Source organism: Lithobates pipiens, unplaced genomic scaffold (assembly GCF_037356315.1).
Source record: "Lithobates pipiens isolate NorthernLeopardFrog02 unplaced genomic scaffold, aLitPip1_a1.2 Scaffold_18, whole genome shotgun sequence".
In the NCBI taxonomy this organism is placed as follows: domain Eukaryota; kingdom Metazoa; phylum Chordata; class Amphibia; order Anura; family Ranidae; genus Lithobates; species Lithobates pipiens.
Window position 1 is genome coordinate 224,662,065 of NW_027507758.1, and position 26,881 is coordinate 224,688,945.

The window sequence follows — 26,881 nt, forward strand, 5'->3', positions numbered from 1 at the left end:
GCAGAAAAGCCTGTAATGTATGTTCATTGAAGAGCGGGACAGGGGGCTCTTGAGGGGGCACAGCTAGGTGAGTAGTGCTCCCAGTATCCTGGGTGTGCTGTGAACAGAGCAGCGGTATGCCAGGTGTAGCTGCTTGGCTTTGTGAAGCCTGCGTGCCTCTGTGAGTCCACTGTGTGGAGCTGCCCATCTCTCCTCCAGGACTACACAGCGAAGTGAGGGACAGTGAGCGGTGAAGGCTGGGGGAAAGATCGCTGGACGGGGAGAAAGGAGGCATGTCATTGCCTTGCACGTACCTTGCCTCCCCTCCGCCGTCTGTGGGCTGGCTGAGTTCCAACCTCCTGGCCAGGGCCCGCGCCATCTTGGCTGGGTCCGGAGTAGAAGCGGTCGGCTGGATCGGCATTAAAAATCGCTCCATATGGGCAGCGGAGCCTCCCGTGTAGCTGCACTACCTTCCCGGGTTCCTGGGCAATGAGGGGAAGCTTTGATATGCTTTTATGCTGTATAAGTTGGCTGTCGGGGAGCCGCGGTATGGGAGCCCAGGGAACATATGTCCTCACTCCTCCATGCCGAGATGCCCACTGTGGATGTTTTACATACGTGGCAGAGACTTATTCAGACCTTAAAGGGCCTCTAAGTGTGTCAGAGGGCACTATCATATCTCTGATGCAGAGTCCTTACAGTCTATTCTGAAGAAGCTGCATTTCATGCATTTCAGCAAATTTCATATCACTCAGAATTCCCAACGCACTGTCATTATTTAAAATGTTCCTCTACGAGGACTGGCAACAACCTATGGGCCCCTACTGACATTGGCTACTACTGGCACTACAGTTTTGCACCTTAATAAGTATACCACTAAACAGGTTGATGGTGACTATATCTTGCGGGAGTCTCAGTTTTAATTATCTGGATTAACTCTTCATCTTATATTGGTGATGACTTTCATTTGTGAAACCATATCATGATGGATCATATCTTTAAAAGGAGACCCCTTTGGCACATAGTCAAACCCTTAAATTCTGAAACTTTTGGAACAATTGTTTGAAGCCATATGCTTTAGTTGTGATGGCTTTGAGCAAGCTTTTAAGCATGTGTCTTGCATGGGGATGATGTTCATATGCATTGGACACTTTGGCTATGTGTCTGTGACACTGAAGATATGCCCAAGGTGTATACTTTACTCCTGCTTCAATGCAGGAGATCTGTGGGTGAGGCAGAACAGCACCAAACTTCATATACTGTACTACTATAGTAACTCATAAGGAAACAGAGACTGTATTACACCCAAGCCACAGATCCCAAAGCCAAAAGCCCTGTGTCTCATTCGCCCAACCTTCTTCATAAAGGTGCACCCCCAGTTTTAAAATGGAAATTTGTGCCCTGAGTCATACCATCTGGATCCCAATGAAGTTAGAGGTCTCCCTAGAGGAATATCCCTGACTACAACGGAAACATTAAGAGCATGGGATGGGGTACTTAAAGGTACAGTAGGGCAAAATAATAGCCCTCTAATGCCCTTGTCAGGAAATAACTACTTTCCCCAGGGGAAAGAAAATAACATGTATTTAAAATGGACCCATAGGGACCGATTGAGACTAAGGGATGTGATAAAAGTAAATAGCGTGTGCTCACTAGCGGAGCTACGAGAGAAATATGGCATAACACCGTGGGACGGATGGAGATAAAGACAACTCCAACATTTTGTAGAATCCCTCCCTAAACCCCTCCGTTCAGGTGATAGTTTAAACCCCTGGGAAAAATTGATTGACCGAGGGGGGGATGGGTAGACAGGGAATCTCTAAAATATTTAGGATCCTAATAACCTTGATGGATGATGAGGTTATGTCCCCCCTGGGGAGATGGGAAGGCGAACTGAATCAATCAATCCCGGAAAAATTGAAAGGAAAAGTTATGGACCATGTCCACTCCACTTCAATGAACACAAGGATAAAATAAATGAATTATAAATTAATGGTTAAGTGGTATTATGTTCCATCCAAAATGCATAAAATGAATCATGACTTATCACCTTTATGCTGGAGAGAATGTGGGAAGGAGGGAACTCATGCCCATATATGGTGGCAGTGTAGCTCAATTCAGTCATATTGGGAAGAAGTGCTGGGCCTAATTAAAAAGATTGATGGGACGGAAATAGAACTGGATCCCTGGAAATGCCTGTTTCATGCGACCGGGGCCCTAGGGAAAAATACAGGGCAGCACTTACTCCATTCTTGCTGAATGCAGCGAAAGCATTAATCCTGAGATATTGGAAAGTAAAGGAAATACCAGGGATAGGGGAGTGGTTTAGAGAAATAGATAGAATGCGGACTATGGAAGAATTAATACATCTTCAAAAGGGAGTAGGAACAAGATTTCAGCATACTTGGAAGAATTGGTTGGAATTCAGAAAGTCCCTGACTTATTTGGGAATTATGGGGGATGGAGAGAGCGCCTAGGGGTTTGTCGCTGGACGCTTCTACTCCATTACCCATGTTTTTTGGGGGGGGGGGGGGGACAGGGAAAGGGGAGGGGGGAAGGATATTTTTTTTTTTTTTTTAAGTTAATAGTCACACAAATTTATGGAAGAAGGGAGTGGGGATAGAGGGAGAGGAATCCCCACCTTACACATATTACATATTGAAATTAAGAAAAATAGTCACGGGGAAGAGGAAATAGTAAGGACAAGATAGGATTTATAAGGTGATAATTTAGGTCACAGGGGTGTAGAAAACTTGTCTCCCCCTTTCCCCCCTTTTTTTTTTTTCTTCTCACTATAGAGGTATATTAACCACTTAATAACCACCCTATAGCCGAATGACGGCTACAGGGTGGTTTCTTAATTCTGGGAGGCCGTCATATGACGTCCTCCCAGAATTCCGCTCTTGCGCGCCCCCTGGGGCGCGCACTCGAGAGCATCCGTGACCACCGGGTCACCAGGACCCGGCGCATCACGGTAAATGGCCGCTTATAGCGGCCGTTTACCACGGGATCGCTCCGTCAAATGACGGAGTGATCACTTGTAAACAAACTGGCGTCATGTTATGACGCCGGTTCCTCCCTCCCCCTCTCTGTACCGATCGGAACAGCGAGGGGGAAGAGATCGGTGTCAGCAGCGATGTGGGCTGCATCTGCAGTGCCCACATCGCTGCTCACCGAAAATTAACCCCTCAATTCCCTGCAAATACTCTGCAATACCCTGGCATTACTCTGCATTACTCTGCATTACTCTGCAATACCCTGCAATACTCTGCATTACACTGCAATACTCTGCATTACTCTGCATTACTCTGCAATACTCTGCATTACTCTGCAATACTCTGCAATACTCTGCAATACTCTGCAATACCCTGCAATACCCTGCAATACTCTGCAACACTCTGCAACACTCTGCAACACCCGCCAATACCCTGCAACACTCTGCAATGCTCTGCAACACTCTGCAATGCTCTGCAACACCCACCAATACCCTGCAACACTCTGCAATGCTCTGCAACACCCGCCAATACCGTGAAACACTCTGCAATGCTCTGCATCACCCTCCAATATCCTGCAATGCTCTGCAACGCAATACTCTGCAATGCCATACTCTGAGATACCCAGCCATACTCTGAGATACCCAACCATACCCAGCCATAGTCGGTGATACCCTGCAATACCCAGCCATAGACACCCCCCCCCCCTCCCGCCGCCCTCCGGTGCTTCTACCGACTCGCCAATACGATCAAATCCAGAATCTTTTTTTTTTTTTTTCAGGCTTTCCAGCTTAGAGATGAGATGCGGGGTCTTATTGACCCCATATCTCACTGTAAAGAGGACCTGTCATGCCATATTCCTATTACAAGGGATGTTTACATTCCTTGTAATAGGAATAAAAGTGATCAAAACAATTATTTTTGGGGAAAAAAATGTCAAACTAAAATAAATAAAGTAAAATGAACAATACATTTTTTTTTTTTAAAGTGCCCCTGTCCCCATGTGCTCGCATGCAGAAGCGAACGCATACGTAAGTATGAAAACGGTGTTCAAACCACACATGTGAGGTATCGCTGCGAACGTTAGAGCGAGAGCAATAATTCTAGCCCTAGACCTCCTCTGTAACTCAAAACATATAACCAGTAAAAAAAAAAAAAAATCGTCGCCTATGGGGATTTTTAAGTAGCGACGTTTGGCGCCATTCCACGAGCCTGTGCAATTTTGAAGAGTGACATGTTGGGTATCGATTTACTCGGTGTAACTTCATCTTTCACATTATGCAAAAATTGGGCTAACTTTACTGTGTTTTTTTATTTTTTTTTAAGCACAAAACAGTTTTTTTTCCAAAAAAAAGCATTCGAAAAATTGTTGCGCAAATACCGTGTGAGATAAAAAGTTGCAACGACCACCATTGTATTCTCCAGGGTGTTTGCTAAAAAAACATATATAATGTTTTGGGATTCAATGTAATTTTCTAGCAAATAAATGATGATTTTTACATGTAGGAGAGAAATGTCAGAATTGTCCTGGGTGCTCCAGAACGCCTGATGGCGCTCCATGCATGTTGGGCCTCTGTATGTGGCCACACTGTGTAAAAGTCTCACACATGTGGTATCACCGTACTCGGGAGTAATAGCAGAATGTGTTTTGGGGTGTAATTTGTGGTATGCATATGCTGTGTGAGAAATAAACTGATAATATGACAATTTTGTGAAAAAATAAGTAAAAAAAAATCTTGATTTTGCAAAGAATTGTGGGAAAAAAATGACAACTTCAAAAAACTCATCATGCCTCTTACTAAATACCTTGGAATGTCTTCTTTCCAAAAAGGGGTCATTTGGGGGGTATTTGTACTTTTCTGGCATGTTAGGGTCTCAAGAATTGAAATAGGCCGTCAGTACTTCAGGTGTGATCAATTTTCAGATATTGGCACCATAGCTTGTGGACTCTATAACTTTCACAAAGACCAAATAATATCCACCAATTTGTACTTATTTTTACCAAAGATATGTAGTGGTATAAATTTTGGCCAAAATTTATGAAGAAAAAATTACTAATCTGCTAAATTTTATAACAGAAACGAAGAAAAATTCATTTTTTTACAGAATTTTCTGTATTTTTTCTTTTATAGCACAAAAAATAAAAAACCCAGCGGTGATTAAATACCACCAAAAGAAAGCTCCATTTGTGTGAAAAAAAGGACAAAAATTTCATATAGGTCCAGTGTTGCATGACTGAGTAATTGTCATTCAAAATGTGAGAGCACCGAAAGCTGAAAATTGGTCTGGTTATTAAGGGTGTTTAAGTGCCCAGTGGTCAAGTGGTTAAGGATCGATCCAGTCGGGTACCCAATGTAAACCCTTTTTCTTCTTGGTTTTTATATTAATATTGAAAATATTGAATATCATTATGAATGTTATGTAAAGTGATTTGTATGTATAAGAAAATTGTCATTGTCTTTTGTAAATGTGGAAAATGAAATTAAAAATACTTAAATATAAAATGGAAATTTGTTCACCCTAGTGGATCCCTTGGTAATTTACGTCCCCTCAGCTTGAATACTTGCGTTTCCACCATAGCACACACTCTGTACTTGTCAATCAGGCACCTCCTTCAGCTGCCCTTCCTCACACTTCTGGTATTACCAAACAAGCATTACCACACCCATTTGTGTATTTTCCCAAATTTGCTCCCTGGAGTGGTATCTCACTTATTCTCACACTCCTTATTGCAGAGGAGTCCCTCTCCATCATGAATGACTGCATCAATATCAGTGTTGTTACTTCTCTCCTGCAGGATCTCCTGACCCCTCAGGTGGACAGGGATCAGTCTATACTGTTAACTTCCATAGCAGAGACCTGACACATCCATTGTCCTCAAGCAGTTCTAGAAATTTCCAACACAAAAACAAAGGTGATTGTGGAAATCTTTCCATGTGCAGATGCTTCCAGCCTGGTATTCATACACAAACAAAACTATAATTGAAGCAAACCTCAGGGCTTCAGCACCGTAATTCCTTCCTTCTGTTCTGGACCTTGTGCACCTAACTGACTTTTATGTCCATCTTAGTGCCATTTTTTTGCATTGTGGAACACTCCAGAAACATTCCCAGAAGTGAGTTAGTTTCCTAGATTTTCCAGGTTTGTGCAAAATTGAAATCTGCTTCAAAACAAATTCACAACTATCTTCTAGTGCAGGGGTGCTCAACCTGTGGCTCTCCAGCTGTTGCAGAACTACAAGTCCCATCATGCTTCTGCTTTCGGGAGTCATGCTTGTGTAACTGTCAGCCTTGCAATGCCTCATGGGACTTGTAGTTCTGCAACAGGTGGAGAGCCACAGGTTGAGCACCCCTGTTCTAGTGGAATAGCTTGACTCAAAACCCCCCAAATAAGTCCAATCTCTGTGTATCTTTGACCTTTTCTTGATTTGTACATTTTATTTGAGGTTTGGGGTTGTTTGGGGAATTCCTTTTTAGCATGGTCCTACCATCTCATTTCTCAGTCCTTCTCAGTCTTTCACTTTCTTCTTCTGAATCTGGAATTTGAGCAAGGCACCACGTTGGTCTCTTCAGACCAAAATATCCTTATATCCATTTGCTATATGCTAGGCTTTGACCAGGAAAGGGGCGGTGCCTCCCCATATCTGAGAAGACTACCCTAGTGAATGTATCCTCTCGCCTACTTTTTGAGTTGGGTGATCTGGATTGGACCAGTTTCAGGAAAACCTTGTTTTGCCTTGTGATTGGACCTCAGCTGGACTTCATCTAAAGGCTGCAAGATCTTTACATCTGGAAGATTTTGAGATCATCATCTTGTACAAACAAGGCAACTTCCTCCCTATGCTAGACAGTGTTAAAGGGTCATTTATGACAAGATATTGTCTTTCAGATCAACTCTCCTTATCATCCCTACATGCACAAGGGGAGTTCTGCATGAACCAGACTGAGACAGAAGTACAATTAAATCACACTTGTTTCTTAATAAAAAATTAAAAGGTAAATAGAGTAAGCGTAGTCAAAGCATAGCCAGAGTCCACTAACCGGATCGAGTAGTCAGCCAGTCCAGATTAGGAAGGGCTAAGCCAGCCCTGACAGTACCCCCCTCCTCAATGACCCCTATCTCTTGGAGGGCCAACGGGCTTGAAGGGAAAACATCTATGGAACACGCGGAGGAGGACAGGGGCATGTACGTCCGAGGATAAAAACCAGGAGCGTTCCTCCGGACCGTACCCCTTCCAATGCACCAGGTACTTTATGCGCCCACGGAACCTACGGGAGTCAACAATGGATTGTACCTCATACTCCTCATGGTTCTCAACCTGAATAGGGTGAGGACGTGGCACCGAGGTGGTAAATCGGTTGCAGACCAACAGTTTCAATAAGGAGACATGAAACACATTAGAGGTGCGCATACTAGGAGGAAGGTCCAATGCATAAGTTACTGGGTTAATCCTGCGAAGAATACGGAAAGGCCCAATAAACCAAGGTGCAAAGTTCAGTGAGGGAACACGAAGTCGGAGGTTGCGAGATGACAGCCAGACCCTGTCCCCAACCTGGTAGGAAGCGCAGGCAGGAGCCTGCATGGAGTCTGTACCTATCATTAGCATGACGCAAAGCCTTCTGGACTTGTACCTAAGTGGAACGAAGACCACAAAGATGCTCCTCTAATGCAGGAATACTCTGTGAAACAAATAAGTCAGGTAACATGGAAGGTTAGAAACCATAATTTGCCATAAATGGAGACAATCGAGAGGCAGAATTCAAGGCACTCTTGTGAGCAAACTCTACCCATGGTAATAAGTCTGACCAGTTGTTATGGTGGTCAGAAGTATAGCAACATAGGAATGGCTCCAAGGACTGATTGGCTCGCTCTGTGGCCCCATTAGACTGCGGGTGATAGGCAGAAGAGAAAGCAAGCTGGATTTCCAACTGTGCACAAAAGGCTCGCCAGAACCGGGAGACAAACTGACTGCCCCTGTCCGAGACAATCACCTTGGGCAGCCCATGTAAACGAAAGATCTCCCGAGCAAAAATGGAAGCCAGTTCCTTAGAAGTAGGCAACTTCTTAAGTGGAATACAATGACATCTTTGAGCACTGGTCAACCACCATAAGGATAACAGTGTTGCCTTGAGAGTTGGGGAACTACACAATGAAATCCATTGACAGGTGGGTCCAGGGCCTCTCTCCACTGGGTATGGGTTGTAGGAGGCCCACTGGAAGGTGTTGTGGAGTCTTACTCTGAGCACACAGGGAACAGGAAACTACGAAAGCAGTAATATCAGCCCATAGACTAGGCCACCAGAACTCTTGGGAAATGGCCCAAATGAGTTGATTCTTCCCAGGATGGCCAGCTGCCTTTTGAGAATGGTAAGTCTGGAGCACGGCAGTACGGAGACTCTCTGGGACAAAGCAGCGGTCACAAGGTTTCTCAGGAGGAGCATGGACCTGAGCAACAAGAATTTTGTCACCCAAAGGAGAAGTAAGACTGGTGCAAACCGTAGCCAAGATACGATCAGGAGGAATCACAGGAACCGGTACCAACTCCGATTTGGAAGTGGAGGAAAATTGTCGTGACAAGGCATCAGCCCTTACATTCTTAGTACCGGGTAAGAATGAGACAATATAATTAAAACTCGACAAGAAAAGAGCCCATCGCGCCCTTCTGGGAGAGAGGCGCTTAGCCTCAGACAAGAATGTCAGATTCTTATGGTCAGTAAGAATAAGAAGTGGCACAGTGGTACCTTCAAGGAGATATCTCCATTCTTCCAGGGCTAAAATGAATGCCAACAGCTCTCTGTCACCAATCTCATAATTGCACTCAGCAGGTGACAATTTCTTGGAAAAGTAGACACACGGATGCATAGCGCTCTCAGAGTTAGGACGTTGAGATAGATGGGCGCCAACTCCAGTCTCAGAAGCATTAACTTCTAGGATAAAAGGCAATGTAGGATCAGGATGTGCCAATACAGGAGCAGAAACAAAGGCAGCCTTGAGAGTCTCAAAGGCCTTAATAAACTCCGGAGACCAACTCTGTGGGTTACCGTCCTTTCTGGTCATATCAATCAGGGGCTTGACCAGAGACGAGAAGTTATGAATAAACTTCCGATAGTAGTTGGCAAAGCCCAGGAAATGCTGCAGAGGACGTAAACCTACGGGTCGAGGCCACTGTAGGACTGCCGAAAGTTTTTCTGGGTCCATTGAAAAACCAGCAGTGGAAATCACATAGCCCAGGAATGTAACCTGTTCACAATGGAACTCGCACTTCTCTAGTTTACAATACAGATTGTTCTCTCTTCGTTTCTGAAGCACACGACAGACATCTGTGTGGTGGCTCTCCAGGGACTTGGAAAATATGAGGATATCATCGAGATAAACCACCACACATAACTGCAACAAATTTCACGTTATAAAGGCCAAAATGCATTACCAGGTACTCATAATGGCCTGTTCTGGTATCAACGCAATTTTGCACTTGTCGCCCTCCTTAATGCGCACGAAATTGTATGCCCCTCTCAAGTCAAGCTTTGTGAAAACTGTTGCTCCCTTGAGGTGGTTAAATAACTCTGTAATTAACGGAATCAGGTAGGCATTCTTAATCGTGACACGATTGAGACCCCTATAATCTATACAAGGTCTCAGTTCACTGCTCTTCTTCTTCACAAAGAAGAAACCAGCACCAGCAGGAGATGAGGATTTGCAGATGAAACCTCGGGAAAGTGCGTCTGCAACATACTCCTCCATGGCCTTATCCTCCAAGACCGACAAAGGGTAAACCCAGCCACAAGGAGGTATGGCAGCAGGCTGAAGGTAAATTTCGCAATCATAAGACCGGTGTGGAGGCAAACTACCGGCTTGACCTTTGTCAAAGACATCGCTGAAATCGCGGTACTCCTCCGGCAGGGAGGAGAGTGAAGAGGTGCACAGGACCTTGCATACCTTCAGGAAGCATGTCTCACAGCATTGTGGTGACCAAGAGAGAACCTCATCATGGAGCCAATCAAAAGAGGGGTTGTGCCTCTATAACCAAGGATAACCAATAACCAGCGTAAACCTGGGTGAGGAAATAACTTGGAATTGGATTATCTCATGGTGAAGCGCCCCTACGGCCATGGACAACGGAACCGTCTCTGGAGTCACATGGGCAGGCTGTTAAGGTCTCCCGTCAAGAGCCTCAATGGCAAGTGCAGTGTCATGCAGCTGCAGCGGAATCGAGTGCTGTGAAACAAATGGAGCATCAATGAACAGGCCTGCAGCCCCAGAGTCGATTAGAGCCTGTATCTCGATGGACAACTCGGCCCAAGAAAGGTTGACCCAAAACCAGGGGCTTATCCTTTTGGATAACTGGGCACAAAAATACAACGCCACCTAAGGTCTGTCCATGACAGGACCTCAAGGTTCGGGCGTTCCATGGACGGGTAGTACAAGACTTCAGAAAGTGACCTGGCTGGCCACAATAAAGGCACAATCTCTCCCTCCTCCCAAAGGTTCTCTCATCCGCAGAGAGACCCATGAAGCCCAAGTACATGGGTTCATCTTCACTGACTGACTCGGTACCAGGAGACATGGGAGGCTTCCACAAGTGCTCTTTCAAAGAAGATCTTCCTCTGAGTCTGGAGTCAATGAGTATGGCTAACAAGATCAAGCTCTCGAGCTCAGTTGGTATATCTCGGGCTGCTATCTCTTCCTTGATGGAATCCGAGAGACCATGAGAAAAAGCAGCCACGAGGGCCTCATTGTTCCAAGCAACCTCTGTTGCCAGAGTACAGAATTCAATGGCGTAGTTGGCAACAGTTCTCGTACCCTGTTTGATGGACATGAGGCACTTGGTAGCAGAAGTGGAGCATGCGGGAGCATCAAATACCCTTTTAAAGGAGGCCACAAAGTCAGGGTAACTCAAGACAACAGGTTTTTGTGTCTCCCATAGAGGGTTTGCCCAGGCCAAGGCTCTCTCCGAAAGCAAAGATATCACGAAACCTACTTTGCTTCTGTCCGTGGGAAATGCCTGGGGCAGCATTTCAAAGTAAATCTCAACCTGGTTGAGAAACCCTCTGCATTGAACCTGATTGCCCCCAAATCGCTGGGGAAGCAGAGCAGAACCAGACATACTTCTTATGCCGCGTACACACGGTCGGAGAATCCGTCGGAATGCGTCTTATCGGACCGTGTCGTCAGATAATCCGACTGTGTGTGGTATGCATCGGACTGATTCCGTCCGAATCTCCGTCGGACCCAATTTTGCAACATGTTGGAAATATTTCCCGACCAACTGGGCCGGTCGGACGTAATCCGATCATGTGTAGAGAATTTTGATCAGACCAAGTGCCACGCATGCTCAGATCAAATTCCTACATCAAAGCTATTGGCTACTAGCCTGAATCTAGTCCCATCGTAACGAAATTACGTCATCACGTTCTGAAAGATTGGATTTTTCGACAACTTAGTCCGACCGTGTGTATGCAACAGTTTCGGACACAATCCGTCAGACTAAATTCGTCGGACAAAATCCGATGGATTTGGTTGGCAGAATCTCCGACCGTGTGTACAGGGGCTTATAGAGGTAATACTCGAGGCGGGTGCCTGCACAGAGATTGGTGCAGTAGCAGGGACGGCCTGCAACTCAGGTTCGTCAGGTATCTCCTGAATTTATGGCCTTTGCCTACTGTCGGAAACTATGAACCAGACCGAGACAGAAGTACAATAAAATCACACTTGTTTATTAATAAAAAATAAAAAAGGTAAATAGAGTAAGCGTAGTCAAAGCATAGTCAGAGTCCAGTAACCGGATCGAGTAGTCAGCCAGTCCAGAGTAGGAAGGGCTAAGCCAGCCCTGACACTTTCTTAATTGCCAGGAAGTAACTATTGCTGGTAGCCCCTGTCCTTCCTTGGTTGGTCGGCAGGCTAGACACATTGTTACCATGCTACAGATTTCCTCACAAAAAGGTAGTTTAGGTCAGATTCTTTTCTGTGACTGTGCTATGGTCTTCTGAGAAATTCTCCCTAGATTCTTCCCCTATCAAGCGAATATTACTAGTTCCAATGCTAGGATTCATATCTCTTACTGATTGGTGAAGGATTCTGTTCTCACAGGGGTAGGTTAGATGATTCCTAGAATTATAAATGGTTAGGCAGGCTTGCAATGTGGTTACCACTCCTCTAAAACACATATGGTATTGGCTGGAAATTTTCCTTCTCATCTTTGCGATCATGATGTTCTTGTATGCCAGTTTCCTTTACAATATATCCCTGCCTGGGATGTTAATCGCCTCATCCTCTCCTTAAGAAGGAAGCACCATTTCGTTTTTGTCAGCTAAGGGTTCTTCCCCTTCTCTCTATAAACATGTTATACTGTGAACATGATTTTTTTAAGCTTTTATTATCTACCTTCCCTAAGAGATATATGAGCGTTTCTTTTGGGTTTCTAAAATTGTTACCAATGGAATCACAATTCATAGAACACTAGAGCTACCTAAAAAGGACTATAAGGCCCCTTTCACACTGGGGCGGTGCGGCCGTCGGCGGTATCTTTAGCGGCGCTTTACTGTCGTTTTAGCGTTGGTATGCGGTTTTAAGCCCCGCTAGCGGCCGAAAAAGGGTTAAAATGCATCTGCGCTTTGCCGGCGGTATAGCCGTGCTGTTCCATTGATTTCAATGGGTAGGAGCGGTTCAGGAGCGGTGAATACACCGCTCCTTCACCGCTCCAAAGATTCGGCTAGCAGGACTTTTTTCACCGTCCTGCTAGCGCACCGCTCCTCTGGCTTTTACACTGGAGTGAAAGGGGCCGGTTTTTTCAGGCACTACACAGGCACTATTTTTATCGCTGTAGCACCTGAAAACCGCCCCAGTGTGAAAGGGGCCTAAGAGATTCTCTGTAGTATTTTCATCAAAGCCCCTATTAGTAGTCGGATGGACAAAGAATTTAGCTGTACTGCCTTGAAACAGCTTTTGTATTTCTAGTACCAGGACAGTATGAAAAATGAATTTTGTAATTCTCACCTCTTTATTCTTCCTTCCTAGGAACTTCAGAATTTTGCCCATATCCAGCCCCCTCATTTTGCACGTTTGCAAATCTTCAGTGAATCATTTGGAAACATTTGCAACATTTCTTTTGCTTTCGGAACTATACTGAAGCAAGTAAAGGTACATATATAACACGTTTTAGTTGTAGATAATTTGACAGGACGATAATCTCTTGCTTAATGGAATTGCAAAAAATGAATTCAGCAAGGTACAACATAATGATGTAAGTAAAGTATTGAAAGGAGATGTAAAAGCAGAAGGTTTTTTTTTATCTTAATGCATTCTATACCTCCCTATACCACCCAGACCTACCACTATACCTCCCTATACTACCCAGACCTACCACTATACCCCCCATACTACCCAGATCTACCACTATTCCTCCCTATACTACCCAGACCTATCACTATACCCCTGATACTACCCAAACATACCACTATACCTCCCTATACTATCCAGACCTACCGTTATACCTCCCTATACTATCCAGACCTACCACTATACCATCCAGACCTACCACTATACCCCCTATACTACCCAGACCTACCACAATACCTCCCTATACTATCCAGACCTACCACTATACCTCCCTATACTATCCAGACTTACCACTGTACCTCCCTATACTACTCACTTTTCATGTCTACCCCCTATGACCTCGTAGCAGCCTCCACTGAAAGGGATGATGGTATAGCAAAGTGTGTCACAGGTCCTGTAGAGTATAGGTGGCAAATTTATTTATTTGCCCAAGCATAAATACATTCCCTGCCACCAACATGCCCAGTGTATAATTTCCAGCTTGTCCAAATTGCTGACTTTACAACTCCTGCCTTTCCTTCTGGTGGATTCTGCCCCCTTCCATGAATTTGTGAATTCTGTGTTGTACCAAAATGGCAGGTCACTATTTCTTTGCCCATAAGGCCATTCCAGCTCTGCACCATCATGTGGAAAGCAATGTTTAGGTATCATTGAGCATTGTCCATATTACTGCTGACACGTGGTCCAGCAAGCATGGTCAGGGACAATATATTTAGTTCACAGCACACTGGGTAACTTTACTTGCAACTAGGAAGGATGCAGACAGGGCTCAGTGGTGGAGCTTGTTTTTCTGTCACTTCTCCATACAGTTGGTGGTGATGATGCAAGATCTGTCAGCTCCACCCCCTCCTCATCCTCCATGCCCTTTAAAGTGATAGGTCTGGATAGTATAGGGAGGTAAAGTGGTAGGTTTGGATAGTATCGGAAGGTATAGTGATAGGGCTGGGTAGTATAGGGAGGTATAGTGGTAGGTCTGGATAGTATAGGGATGTAAAGAGGTAGGTCTGGATAGTATAGGGAGGTATAGTGGTAGGTCTGGGTAGTATAGGGAGGTAGTCTGGATATGACACTCCCGGGGCTTCTGTGGTCTTTCCTCCTCAGCCTGTGTTTGGGAGGAGTGGAGGAGGCAGCCACACCCCCGGCTCCACCCACCAACTCGGGCAGCCTCAGAATATATTGATGATCTCTGAGAGAGCTGACCCGATCAAAAGCAGTGCATGTTTAAAGAGCTGCAAGGGGACAGGGAAAGTGCAGGGGCCCTCATGCAGCTGGGGCCCCTGGGCAGTACCCAGGTGTGCCCACTCATTAAGACAGCCCTGTGTAGGCTCATGTTATTCCCTTCCACTACCTTAGAACCAACATCAGAATTGAAGTAATGTCTGTGCACCCTCAAGAGCAAGTGGCTGACGCTGTGTTCAAATAATTCAGCTGACTCCTCCATGTATGATTCTGGGGCTATGGCAGGAGTAGCTGTGGGCAAGGAGGCAGAATAAGCCACTCTGGCTGCTGCGGTGAACTGTGCACTAGTGTCAGCTAGGGTCATAGAGGAGGAGGACGATGAGGATGGTTTAGTAAGCCAGTCCACATCCTTCTCTGCATGCTGTGGCTGGATAGCGCAGGGAATTTAATTAAATAGAGACAAATGTGCCCTTCCTGAGAACGGACTATGTCCACCTTTGCCTGTGAACACAGATGCTGCTAGCCTCCTCATAGTGGCATGGGAATGTCTGTCTCTTCTCGTTGGCCTCCCAGACATGTTGGGGGGAGGGGAGAGGGGCTCATTACCCAAATGTCATCGAAACTGGGAAATGTGTGATTAAATGCCCTTTATTGAATCAAAAGTGGTGTTTGGTGCACTTTAAATTGAGGACTCACTCTGACAGAAATGTAAAAAATAAATAAAGGGCGAACACCAGCGTCGCAGTCAGAAAAACTATTGCTGACAATTAAAAAAAAAAAGGGGGCAGGCAGTGGACACTGCACTACACTAACACACTACACTGACATTACACTATACTCACTGTAGTGACACACTATACTATACTCTATACACTATATTATACACTATACTATGGATCTGAAGAAACAGCGGATGCTGTGAAACGTGTCATCCTATTGGCTGCCCCAATCACGTCACTTCCGATCCTCGTTGTTTGCGTCCCAGGCCGGAACACACTTCCGGTTTCGGTTTCCATTCGTTGCTTAGTACGCTCCTTCTGGCTTTCCAGACTACATCAAAGGCTACACCGCTACACCGATATTCCATTCTCAAGCGCCTTATTGTCCATACCATCTGGACCCTGTCATCTTTATACCATATGGATAGCACCTTGGACTGCTGAAGGACTTTGCCTCTTGGACTCTGCACTATATGCCTGTATTTACTCCTTTTTGTGAGTAGCCATTTGGCCTGTTTTAAATTTTGTTAAATAGAAGCCATAATACTGCACTGAGTCTGGCGTGCTTGGTCTTTTATCATACACTATACTATACACTATAATATACTGACACAGTATATCTACACTATACTTACACTACACTAACTCAGGGTCAGAATAAGTGAACACTAACTCGCTAGTAGCAAACTGAGCCCTGCTCTATCTCCACTCCAGCAACACACTTCAAAAGATTTCTGGGAGAAGGAAGCTTTTATAGTGTGGAAATTACACTATTAGCACTGAGCCGTGATTGGACAAAGTCATCATCACTTTGTCAAGGCTCTGACAGTAGCAAAGCCTTGCCCTGACCAATGGTTTTGCTCCGCCCATACCGTTCACACAACTCTATACTTAAAAATACAAAAATATCCATGCTCAGACTGGCTACTAGGTATAGAAAGCTGCAAGGAAATATGCTGGTCACTAATAAAACAATATAAATCATAAAAATGCAGTGCTTTCATAAATGATTTAAAGTGCACATAAAGTCCATTTTCCTTTAAGAAAAATCACAACTTGATACGGTGAGCAGGAACAGAGATCCTAATAAGAGACTGCCACCACCAACACACACAGCCTCTAACCAAATGTAGTTGTCCAAACTATTACATATATAACAAGCTGTCCTCTCAGTCCACCACGTCACCTGCTGTTTCTTTCAGATTCTAGTGGTCATGCCAGAGATGTCTCCTCAGCAAGCAACCAGAGGTCCGCTATGTATATCTCAAATGACCACTCTATTAAAGAGGGTAAAACACACACATATGTGATCCCCAGGCGATTTCAATAAGTGGTCCCCAATTGCTTGTTGGGGAGACATGTCTGGTGTGACTACTAGGATCTGGAAGGAAGTATATGACCTGGTGGTGGTGGAGGAAGGGGACCATTTGCTGTAATCGCCTGGGGATCACACGCGTGTGTTTGACCCTCCTTTAATAGGGTGGTCAACTACATTTGAGATATACTGTATATAACGGACCTATGGTTGCTTGTTGGGGAGACATCTCTGGCGTGACCACTAGGATCTGGAAGGAACCCTATGTTACATGGTAGTGGAGGAAGGGGACCACTTGTTGTAATTTGGTAATTGGTGTGTGTTGGTGTTAAAGGTGGCTGTCTGTTATCAGTATCTCTATTCCTGATCATGCTATCAAGTTGTGATTTTTCTTAAAGGAAAATCATTTATATACATGGGTATGTGCTTGGTCCCATACATTCTATGAGGAGTAACAGGATTATTGCAAAATGGTCTCCGGTTCTCACTCCTCTAGGGGCCTCTTCTTTATTTTGTACATTGCAGCTTCACTGATGTGTGCTAAATATGTACCCAAAGAGCCACTGGTAATATTATGCCTGATACACGCGAGTCGAATATCAGCCTGTTCCGACAGTACCCGGCCATGCCAGAAAAACATCTGCCGATCAGCATCTGATCGGCGCTCTCAGCCAATGGCTGCGAGCATTCACCAGTGTGTGTTCTGGGGGGGGGGGGGGGACACAACAGCTCAGCAGGGAGATCACTGTACTAATATTGCATCATTAGTACAATGAGCTCCTCCCAAGCGCCTCCATTTTTTTCATTCAGCCCATTGTACCAGGCATTAGTTCTAGTTGCTGAGGCTGCATTTTCTTTTAGCTATGTTCCCTATGTTATATGGATCCTTCCTCTTACTAGTATTGCTTGTGGCTATCTAAACTGTCTTGTATAGGCAATATACTGTGTGTATCTCACATTGCTCCCGTGCATTGGCTACAACCCAGTTTGTATCTTCTATGCAAACAAGATAAAAATTGATTAGATGTGAAATTAAGGTTAGTGCACACAAATAATATAATCTCCTTTATGTTGCAAAGTATAAAATATGAGACTGGGGGAGATTTACTAAAACTGGTGACCTCAGAATGTGGTACAGCTGTGCATGCTAGCCAATCAGCTTCTAATTTCAGCTTGTTCAATTAAGCTTTGGCAATAAAACCTGGAAGCTAATTGGTTTCTATGCAGAGCGGAATCAGATTTTGCACAATGCAGTTTTAGTAAATAACCCCCTATGTCCAGTAAATAATACCAAACATGTCAAGCCAACAAATTGGATGCATTTATGAAATGTGACATCTATGTGATGAACTACAATACTCATATTTGTCTATGGATGATGCATTAAAGACCTTTATGTGTGTAGTGGGGCTTTAAGCTCTACTTCAGGCCCTCCAAGAATACCTGCTCTTAATCTATCCATTATTATATATGTGCTCCAACTTTGGAGGCTCTCAAAATTTATAGAGTTAGGATTATACTACACTAGAGTGCTGTGAAGGTGCCTGCAGCTTACGTATATATTTACAAACGTGTGCAAATTAAATCCCTGGTTTTAGCGCGAACTGTTAAACGGGACAATTCAGTTGTTTTTTTTTTGTTTTTTTTTTATATGCTTCACCCTTCCATGTGCTCCTTGCTGCAAAGGCCAGTTATAGGTTGGGGTGGTTGGCATTTATTTGTACTTTTGGCTTCAAGCTCTACTTATCTGCTATATATTTGGGATAATATTTTTGTAACTAGTGTTGTTTTTATTAGAATGCATATAAATTATATGTAAATTACTTTGGTGCGAATTCAACGTGACTTGAATTGACTTCTGTTAAAGACATTCTATGCAAGCCGTGATGAAGTTACGCAGGGATGTCAAATTCAAAGTCGCGCAACTTTGAAGCCATGGCAGTGTGAACAAGGGCTTAAGAATTAAATGGTTAGACCACCCCAACTTTACTAATTGACTGTGTTTCCCACTGGCTTATTTTATTTGTTTAAAAGTATGTATAGTGGTTTAGAATGTATGTATTTTATGTACAATAGTTAGGAATACAAAAATAACAATTTAAAGCGGAAGTAAACCCATCCAAAAAACAGTTTCATTTCCGGGGCATGCCGGAAATGTAAGACCGCGTACACACGCGGGGACTGTTCGCCCAACTTTGTCCGCTGAACAGTGTTTCGGCGGACAGTCCGTCCGTGTGTGGGCTTTCAGCGGACAGTTTCAGCGAACAGTCTGCTGAACAAAGTTTTTCGGAAATTCCGAAAAACTGTCCACTGAAACTTGGTTTCAGCGAACAGTCCCCTCGTGTGTAGGCTTGTTCGTCAAACTAAGTTCCGCGCATGCTCAGAAAGGATTTACACGCCGAAAGTTGTAATGCAGTGTATAGGACGGCGTATCTTCCGTCCCGTCGTACGTGCCGTTCACGTCATCGCGCACGGTTTCAGCAAACTGTTCGTTCGTCGTGTGTGGGCAAGTCCGTCCATGCTAATTTTGAGCGGACTGTTTGCTGAAACTGTTTGACGGACAAAGTTGAGCGAACAGTCCCCGTGTGTGTACGCGGCCTAACACTCCCATTGGTTGTGCTCTCAATCAAACTATTAAACCATCCAGTGGCTGGTGTCATGACTGATCACATGTGCAGCATCATGGTAGTTTTATATTAAACAGATGGCAGCTTCCTTGGCTGAAACCGATAGGGGGGGTTACTTACACTTTAAATTATCTTTTTATATTTTTAAATATGAAATAATGCATATTGATATTTTATTCTCTTGTGAGCCAACGGGTGAACCTTTATTTTGTTTTCTTAGCATTTTTAGTTATTTCTTTTTGCTGAAAAATGCATATTGTTTGTAAAACTCAGAAGCTTTAGCTGAAATTCCCACACAGGAATGAGCAAAAACGGCAATTTATCTAATCCCCTAGTTTTATTGTGAACTGTTACACAGGACAATTCACTTGGTTGCAGGCTGGTTGGTAAGTGAGCTGGAATTTTTGTTGTTTTTTTTGTGTTGCCCTTCATAGTTTCATAGTTTGTAAGGTTGAATAAAGACACCAGTCCATCCTGAGTGAGTGTCTACAATTGTCCCTATCCCTGTACATTACACACTTACACAATCCAAGGCCCCCATTCATATACTAGGGCCAATTTTGGACAGAAGCCAATTAACCTAGTACTTTTAACTTCAAGCTCTACTTCTCTGCTATAAAGTTATAATAATATTTTTGAAACTAATGTTGTTTTTATTTTTTAATAGAATGCCTATGAATTATGTGTAAATTATCTCCTGGATTCTCAGTCACCACTGCAGCATGAGGTAATTGTGTATACAATATTTATTTGTTGCTTGTTTATTGAAATATACAACAAAAATTGGATAGATTAAGCCCCGGTTCACACTGCCATGACTTGTCATGCGACTTGAGAGTTCAAAGTTGCATTACAAGTTGCGCCCCATTAACCACTTGAGGACCGCCGTATTGCCATTGTACGTCAGCACAATGGCACAGGCAGGCATAATCACGTACATCTACGTGATTGCCTTCCAGCGGGTGGGGGGTCCCATCGGACCCCCTCCCGCTGGTTACGGCGGTCCGATTCGGTCCAGGAGCGCTCCGTGATGAGGGGATGGCCGTTCGTTTTCGGCCACCCCCTCTGGATCGCTCCTGGCCAATGAGAAGCTTCCTCCCCTGTGTATTGTTTACACAGGAAGGAGGAAGTGATGTCATTCTCCTCGGGGCGGTCTTTTTGACCGGACTACGAGGAGAAGAGTAAAAGTAAGTCTGCACGAACACTACACTGACATGTAGGTACACACAGGCACACAAACCCCCCCCGATCCCCCCCCCGATCGCCCCCCGATCCCCCCCCCCGCCCCCCCTCCCCCCCCAGTCACAGTGTCACTGATTGCATTGATCATTTCTTTACTGATCAATGCATTCAGTGTCAGTTGTGACAGTAAAAACTGTCAGGACAGTTAGTGTTAGGTCCAGGGTAGCCCCCTATCACCCCCCAATAAAGATTTAACCCCCTGATTGCCCCTAGAGTTAACCCTTTCACCCCCTTTTGCCAGTGTCACTAAGCGATCATTTTTCTGATCGCTGCATGTGTCGCTAGTGTCGCTAGGTAGCTAGTTATTTTTTTAGGTTCACCGCCAGGTTTTTATATCGCTAGGTACCCCGATATACTACCCAATAATGTTTTTAACCCCCTGATTGCCGCTAGTTAACCCTTTCACCCCCTTTTGCCAGTGTCACTAAGCGATCGTTTTTCTGATCGCTGCATTAGTGTCGCTACAGTCGCTAGGTAGCTAGTTATTTTTTTAGGTTCACCGCCAGGTTTTTATAGCGCTAGGTACCCCGATATACTACCCAATAATGTTTTTAACCCCCTGATTGCCGCTAGTTAACCCTTTCACCCCCTTTTGCCAGTGTCACTAAGCGATCATTTTTCTGATCGCTGCATGTGTCGCTAGGTAGCTAGTTATTTTTTTAGGTTCACCGCCAGGTTTTTATATCGCTAGGTACCCCGATATACTACCCAATAATGTTTTTAACCCCCTGATTGCCGCTAGTTAACCCTTTCACCCCCTTTTGCCAGTGTCACTAAGCGATCGTTTTTCTGATCGCTGCATTAGTGTCGCTACAGTCGCTAGGTAGCTAGTTATTTTTTTAGGTTCACCGCCAGGTTTTTATAGCGCTAGGTACCCCGATATACTACCCAATAATGGTTTTAACCCCCTGATTTCCGCTAGTTAACCCTTTCACCCCCTTTTGCCAGTGTCACTAAGCGATAATTTTTCTGAACGCTGCATCAGTGTCGCTAGTGTCGCTAGGTAGCTAGTTAACTAGGCTCCCAAAAAGTCCCCCACATGTGGTATCCCCGTACTCGGGAGAAGCAGCAGAATTTATTTTGGGGTGTAATTTGACTTCTGCCCATAGCATGTGTGAGCAATATATCATTTAGTGACAACTTTGTGCAAAAAAAAAAAAGTTTGTAATATTCCCGCAACTTTTGGCAAAATATAAAATATTCCATGGACTCAACATGCCTCTCAGTAAATAGCTTGGGGTGTCTACTTTCCAAAATGGGGTAATTTGGGGGGGTTTTGTGCTATTTTGGCATTTTATGGCCTTCGAAACTGTGATAGGTAGTGAGGAGTTAAATCAAAAATTTGCACCCTTAGAAATCCTGAAGGTGGTGATTGGTTTTCGGGGTGCCGTGCGCGACTAGACTCCCAAAAAGTCCCACACATGTGGTATCCCCGTACTCGGGAGAAGCAGCAGAATGTATTTTGGGGTATCATTTCACATATAACCATGGCATGTGTGAGCAATATATCATTTAGTGACAACTTTTTGTAAAAAAAATTATTTTATTTATTTTTTGTCATTATTCAATCCCTTAGGACAAAAAAAATAAATATTCAATGGGCTCAACATACCCATCAGCAATTTCCTTGGGGTGTCTACTTTCCAAAATGGGGTCATTTGGGGGGATTTGTACTGCCCTGCCATTTTAGCACCTCAAGAAATGAGATCGGCAGTCATAAATTAAAAGCTGTGTAAATTCCAGAAAATGTACTCTAGTTTGTAGACGCTATAACTTTTGCGCAAACCAAAAAATATACGCTTATTGACATTTTTTTTACTAAAGACATGTGGCTGAATAAATTTTGCCCTCAATGTATGACTAAAATTTAGTTTATTCGATTTTTCTTATAACAAAAAGAAGAAAATATCTTTTTTTTTCAAAATTTTCGCTCTTTTTCCATTTATATCGCAAAAAAAAAAAATCGCAGAGGCAATCAAATACCATCAAAAGAAAGCTCTATTTGTGGGAAGAAAAGGACGCAAATTTCGTTTGGGTGCAATATTGCATGACCGCGCAATTACCAGTTAAAGCAGCGCAGTGCGAAATTGCAAAAAGACCTCTGGTCCTTAAGGTGTTTATTGGTCCGGAGCTGAAGTGGTTAATGGCAATGGAAAAGTTCTAATCGGTGCAACTCAAGTGGCTTCCACTTAGAAAAAGGTTCCTTCGTTACTTTGGTGCCACTTCAACACAACTTCCATTGACTTCTTTTAACCACTTCAGCCTCGGACCAATAAACACCTTAAAGAGGAAGTAAACCCTGATGGGTTTACTTCCTCTTTTTTTCCCTGCAAAGGTAAAGCATAATGGACTACTATGCATCGCATAGTAGCTCATTATGTGTCACTTACCTGACACAGGAGCCAGCGAAGTCGCCGCTGTCACCTGTAGTCCGCCGCATCCATCTTGGTTGTGGCGTCTCTCGCAGCTCCGACGAATGACAGCGGAGAAGCCGCGATGACGTCACTCCCGCGCATGCGCACGGGAGTCGCGTCTCGGAGCTCCGACGCTGCCATTCGGCGGAGCCGCGATGACGTCACTCCCGCGCATGCGCACGGGAGTCGACAAATTAGGCAAATCCATTCTTGGACTTGCCGCATTTAGTGCGCCTGCGCGCCGCTGTCTACGGCGCATGCGCCGTAGACAGCGGTGCCCATTTTCGGGCAAATATCTCCTAAACCATATAGGTTTAGGAGATATTACTTGGACCTACAGGTAAGCCTTAATCTAGGCTTACCTGTAGGTCAAAGTTGTTTGGAAGGGTTTACTTCCATTTTAAGGACCAGGGGTCTTTTTACAATTTTGCACTGCGCTGCTTTAACTGGTAATTGCGCGGTCATGCAATATTGCACCCAAACGAAATTTGCGTCCTTTTCTTCCCACAAATAGAGCTTTCTTTTGATGGTATTTGATTGCCTCTGCGATTTTTATTTTTTGCGATATAAATGGAAAAAGAGCGAAAATTTGGAAAAAAAATGATATTTTCTTGTTTGTTATAAGAAAAATCGAATAAACTAAATTTTAGTCATACATTGAGGGCAAAATTTATTCAGCCACATGTCTTTAGTAAAAAAAATGTCAATAAGCGTATATTTTTTGGTTTGCGCAAAAGTTATAGCGTCTACAAACTACATTACAGTACAAACTACATTACAGTACATTTTCTGGAATTTACACAGCTTTTAATTTATGACTGCCTATCTCATTTCTTGAGGTGCTAAAATGGCAGGGCAGTACAAACCCCCCCCAAATGACCCCATTTTGGAAAGTAGACACCCCAAGGAAACTGCTGATGGGTATGTTGAGCCCATTGAATATTTTTTTTTTTGTCCTAAGGGATTGAATAATGACAAAAAAAAAAAAATGTACAAAAAGTTGTCACTAAATGATATATTGCTCACACATGCCATGGTTATATGTGGAATTGCACCCCAAAATATATTCCGCTACTTCTCCCGAGTACGGGGATACCACATGTGTGGGACTTTTTGGGAGTCTAGTCGCGCACGGCATCCCGAAAACCAATCACCACCTTCAGGATTTCTAAGGGTGCAAATTTTTGATTTCACCCCTCACTACCTATCACAGTTTCGAAGGCCATAAAAAGCCAAAATAGCACAAAACCCCCCAAAATGACCCCATTTTGGAAAGTAGACACCCCAAGCTATTTACTGAGAGGCATGTTGAGTCCATGGAATATTTTATATTTTGCCACAAGTTGCGGGAATATTACAAACTTTTTTTTTTTTGCACAAAGTTGTCACTAAATGATATATTGCTCACACATGCTATGGGTATATGTGAAATGACACCCCAAAATACATTCTGCTGCTTCTCCTGAGTACAGGGATACCACATGTGTGGGACTTTTTGGGAGCCTAGCCGCGTACGGGACCCCGAAATCCAAGCACCGCCTTCAGGATTTCTAAGGGCATAATTTTTTTATTTTACTCCTCACTACCTATCACTACCTATCACAGTTTTGATGGCCATAAAATGCCAAGATGGCACAAAACCCCCCCAAATGACCCCATTTTGGAAAGTAGACACCCCAAGCTATTTGCCGAGGGCCATCTTGACACTATTGAATATTTTTTTTTTTTGTCCCAAGGGATTGAATAATGACAAAAAAAAAAAAAAATGTACAAAAAGTTGTCACTAAATGATATATTGCTCACACATGCCATGGTTATATGTGGAATTGCACCCCAAAATATATTCAGCTACTTCTCCCGAGTATGGGGATACCACATGTGTGGGACTTTTTGGGAGTCTAGTCGCGTACGGCACCCCGAAAACCAATCACCACCTTCAGGATTTCTAAGGGTGCAAAGGCCATAAAATGCCAAAATAGCACAAAACCCCCCCAAATTACCCCATTTTGGAAAGTAGACACCCCAAGCTATTTACTGAGAGTCATGTTGTCTGAACGAAAAAAAAGAGATTGATCGGTGGGTATGCCCACCATTAGATACCTCCCTTCATCCACCCACTTCTAATGATGGACATACATGCACCATTTATATATGCCGAAGCATGGGGGCATCCTCCCGCAAAAAAGTTATGCCGCGTACATACGTTCAAACTTTTCCATGGGCAAGCCCCCTGTCGGAATTTTGACCGTATGTACGCGGCATTAGGAGCAAAATCGCTCCTCCACCCCTTATGCCCCCATGCTTCGGCATATATGCTCTTTTTTAACTGTGGTGGTGAAATCACCGCCTACAGCACTGGAGTCACGGCTTTATGTATCGTGGGAGCAAACGCTGTTGCTGTCAAGATAAATAAATCCGCGCTGCAGCTGAATGGCGTACCTGCTAAGCAAATTATGGTTAACGTTAAAACAAAGTAACATCCCAGTAAAACCTTACCATACCATACCTGCAAAGCAATTGCCAAAAAAAACAGTAAAAAATAAAACATTTTTTAACACAACCTGTGCCTAAAATATATATATGCCGAAGCATGGGGGCATCCTCCCGCAAAAAAGTTATGCTGCGTACATACGTTCAAACTTTTCCACGGGCAAGCCCTCCGTCGGAATTTTGACCGTATGTACGCGGCATTAGGAGCAAAATCGCTCCTCCACCCCTTATGCCCCCATGCTTCGGCATATATGCTCTTTTTTAACTGTGGTGGTGAAATCACCTCCTACAGCACTGGAGTCGCGGCTTTATGTATCGTGGGAGCAAACGCTGTTGCTGTCAAGATAAATAAATCCACGCTGCAGCTGAATGGCGTACCTGAAAACATAAAAAATGGTTAACAATAACACAGTAAACAGTAAAGTATAAAAAATTTGAGAGGAGAGAGAGAGAGAGAGAGAGAGAGAGAGAGAGAGAGAGAACAATAAAACGACAACTATTTTTGGTTTTTATATTTTATATTTTTTTTGGTTTTTATATTTTATATATTTTTTGGTTTTTTTATTTTACTTTTTTTTTTTTTTTTTTTTTTTTTATACACTTTTTTTTGAACTGTAAACTGTAACTGTAACGGTTCGGGTCTCTCAAAATGCGATGGCATCTTGGGAGACCCTGTGTAAGTGTGCCTAGCCTGTGAAATGCTGTACCCTACGCTAATACTTCACTAGTTCATGGTAGCGTTCAAAACACTCACCCTGACAAAGACCAGGATTGCCAGGACAGCGTGGACAATAAGAACGGGTGTCACGCCTATATCCGCGCTTGCTACAGACACGACATCTTTTTTGGGGGGCTCGTTGGGTAGGGGTACTCGGGAGGACATAAGAATAATGCCTCTCATGCAGCCGGCTTACTGCATTTGGTTGGGAATGGTGAGGTACAGAACCGTCTGGAAACAGAAGCTCTGTGACAACCTCTCTTTGGAAGAAAAGAAAAGTTAATGTTCCGCCTGAAGTTTTGTATAGCACAAAAGCATTCAGCAAAGCCAATTGAAATAAGTAAGCAGACACTTTTTTGTACCAGCGTCTGGTCTTACGGGAAGTTAGATACGGCGCCAACATCTGGTCATTGAGGTCCACCCCTCCCATATTTTTGTTATATTCGTGGACACAGAGGGGTTTCTCCACAATACCAGTCGCCGTAGAAATTTGGACCGTCGTGTCTGCATGAAGGGAGGTAAGAACGAAAACATTCTTATTATGCCTCCACTTCATAGCGAGCAAATTATTACACCGATAGCAGGCTCTCTCCCCCAGCCTAAGACGGGAATCTACAAGCCGCTGGGGAAAGCCCCGGCGATTAGGTCGCACGGTGCCACATGCTCCAATCTGATTATCAAATAAATGACTAAACAGTGGCACGCTGGTGTAATAGTTGTCCACGTACAAGTGGTACCCCTTTCCGAATAAGGGTGACACCAATTTCCACACTATCTTGCCAGCGCTTCCTATGTAATCAGGGCAGTTCTCCGGCTCTACGTAACTATCTTTACCCTCATAAACCATAAAGCTCCATGCATAGCCTGTGG

At 44.0% G+C, this 26,881-nt stretch overlaps 1 protein-coding gene across 4 annotated transcripts in view; it reads left to right on the forward strand.

Moving 5' to 3' along the window:
• The window catches only part of CUNH6orf118 (chromosome unknown C6orf118 homolog), a 203,507-nt gene that overhangs the window by 68,691 nt on the left and 107,935 nt on the right, over nt 1-26,881 (forward strand). For 3 of the 4 annotated variants that reach the window (XM_077486634.1, XM_077486635.1, XM_077486636.1), the window contains exons 3-4: nt 12,987-13,109; nt 19,815-19,874. In XM_077486634.1, the coding sequence (XP_077342760.1) occupies nt 12,987-13,109; nt 19,815-19,874 (183 nt within the window). The remainder of the gene's footprint in view (nt 1-12,986; nt 13,110-19,814; nt 19,875-26,881) is intronic. The other variant, XM_077486637.1, reaches the window with a different exon arrangement.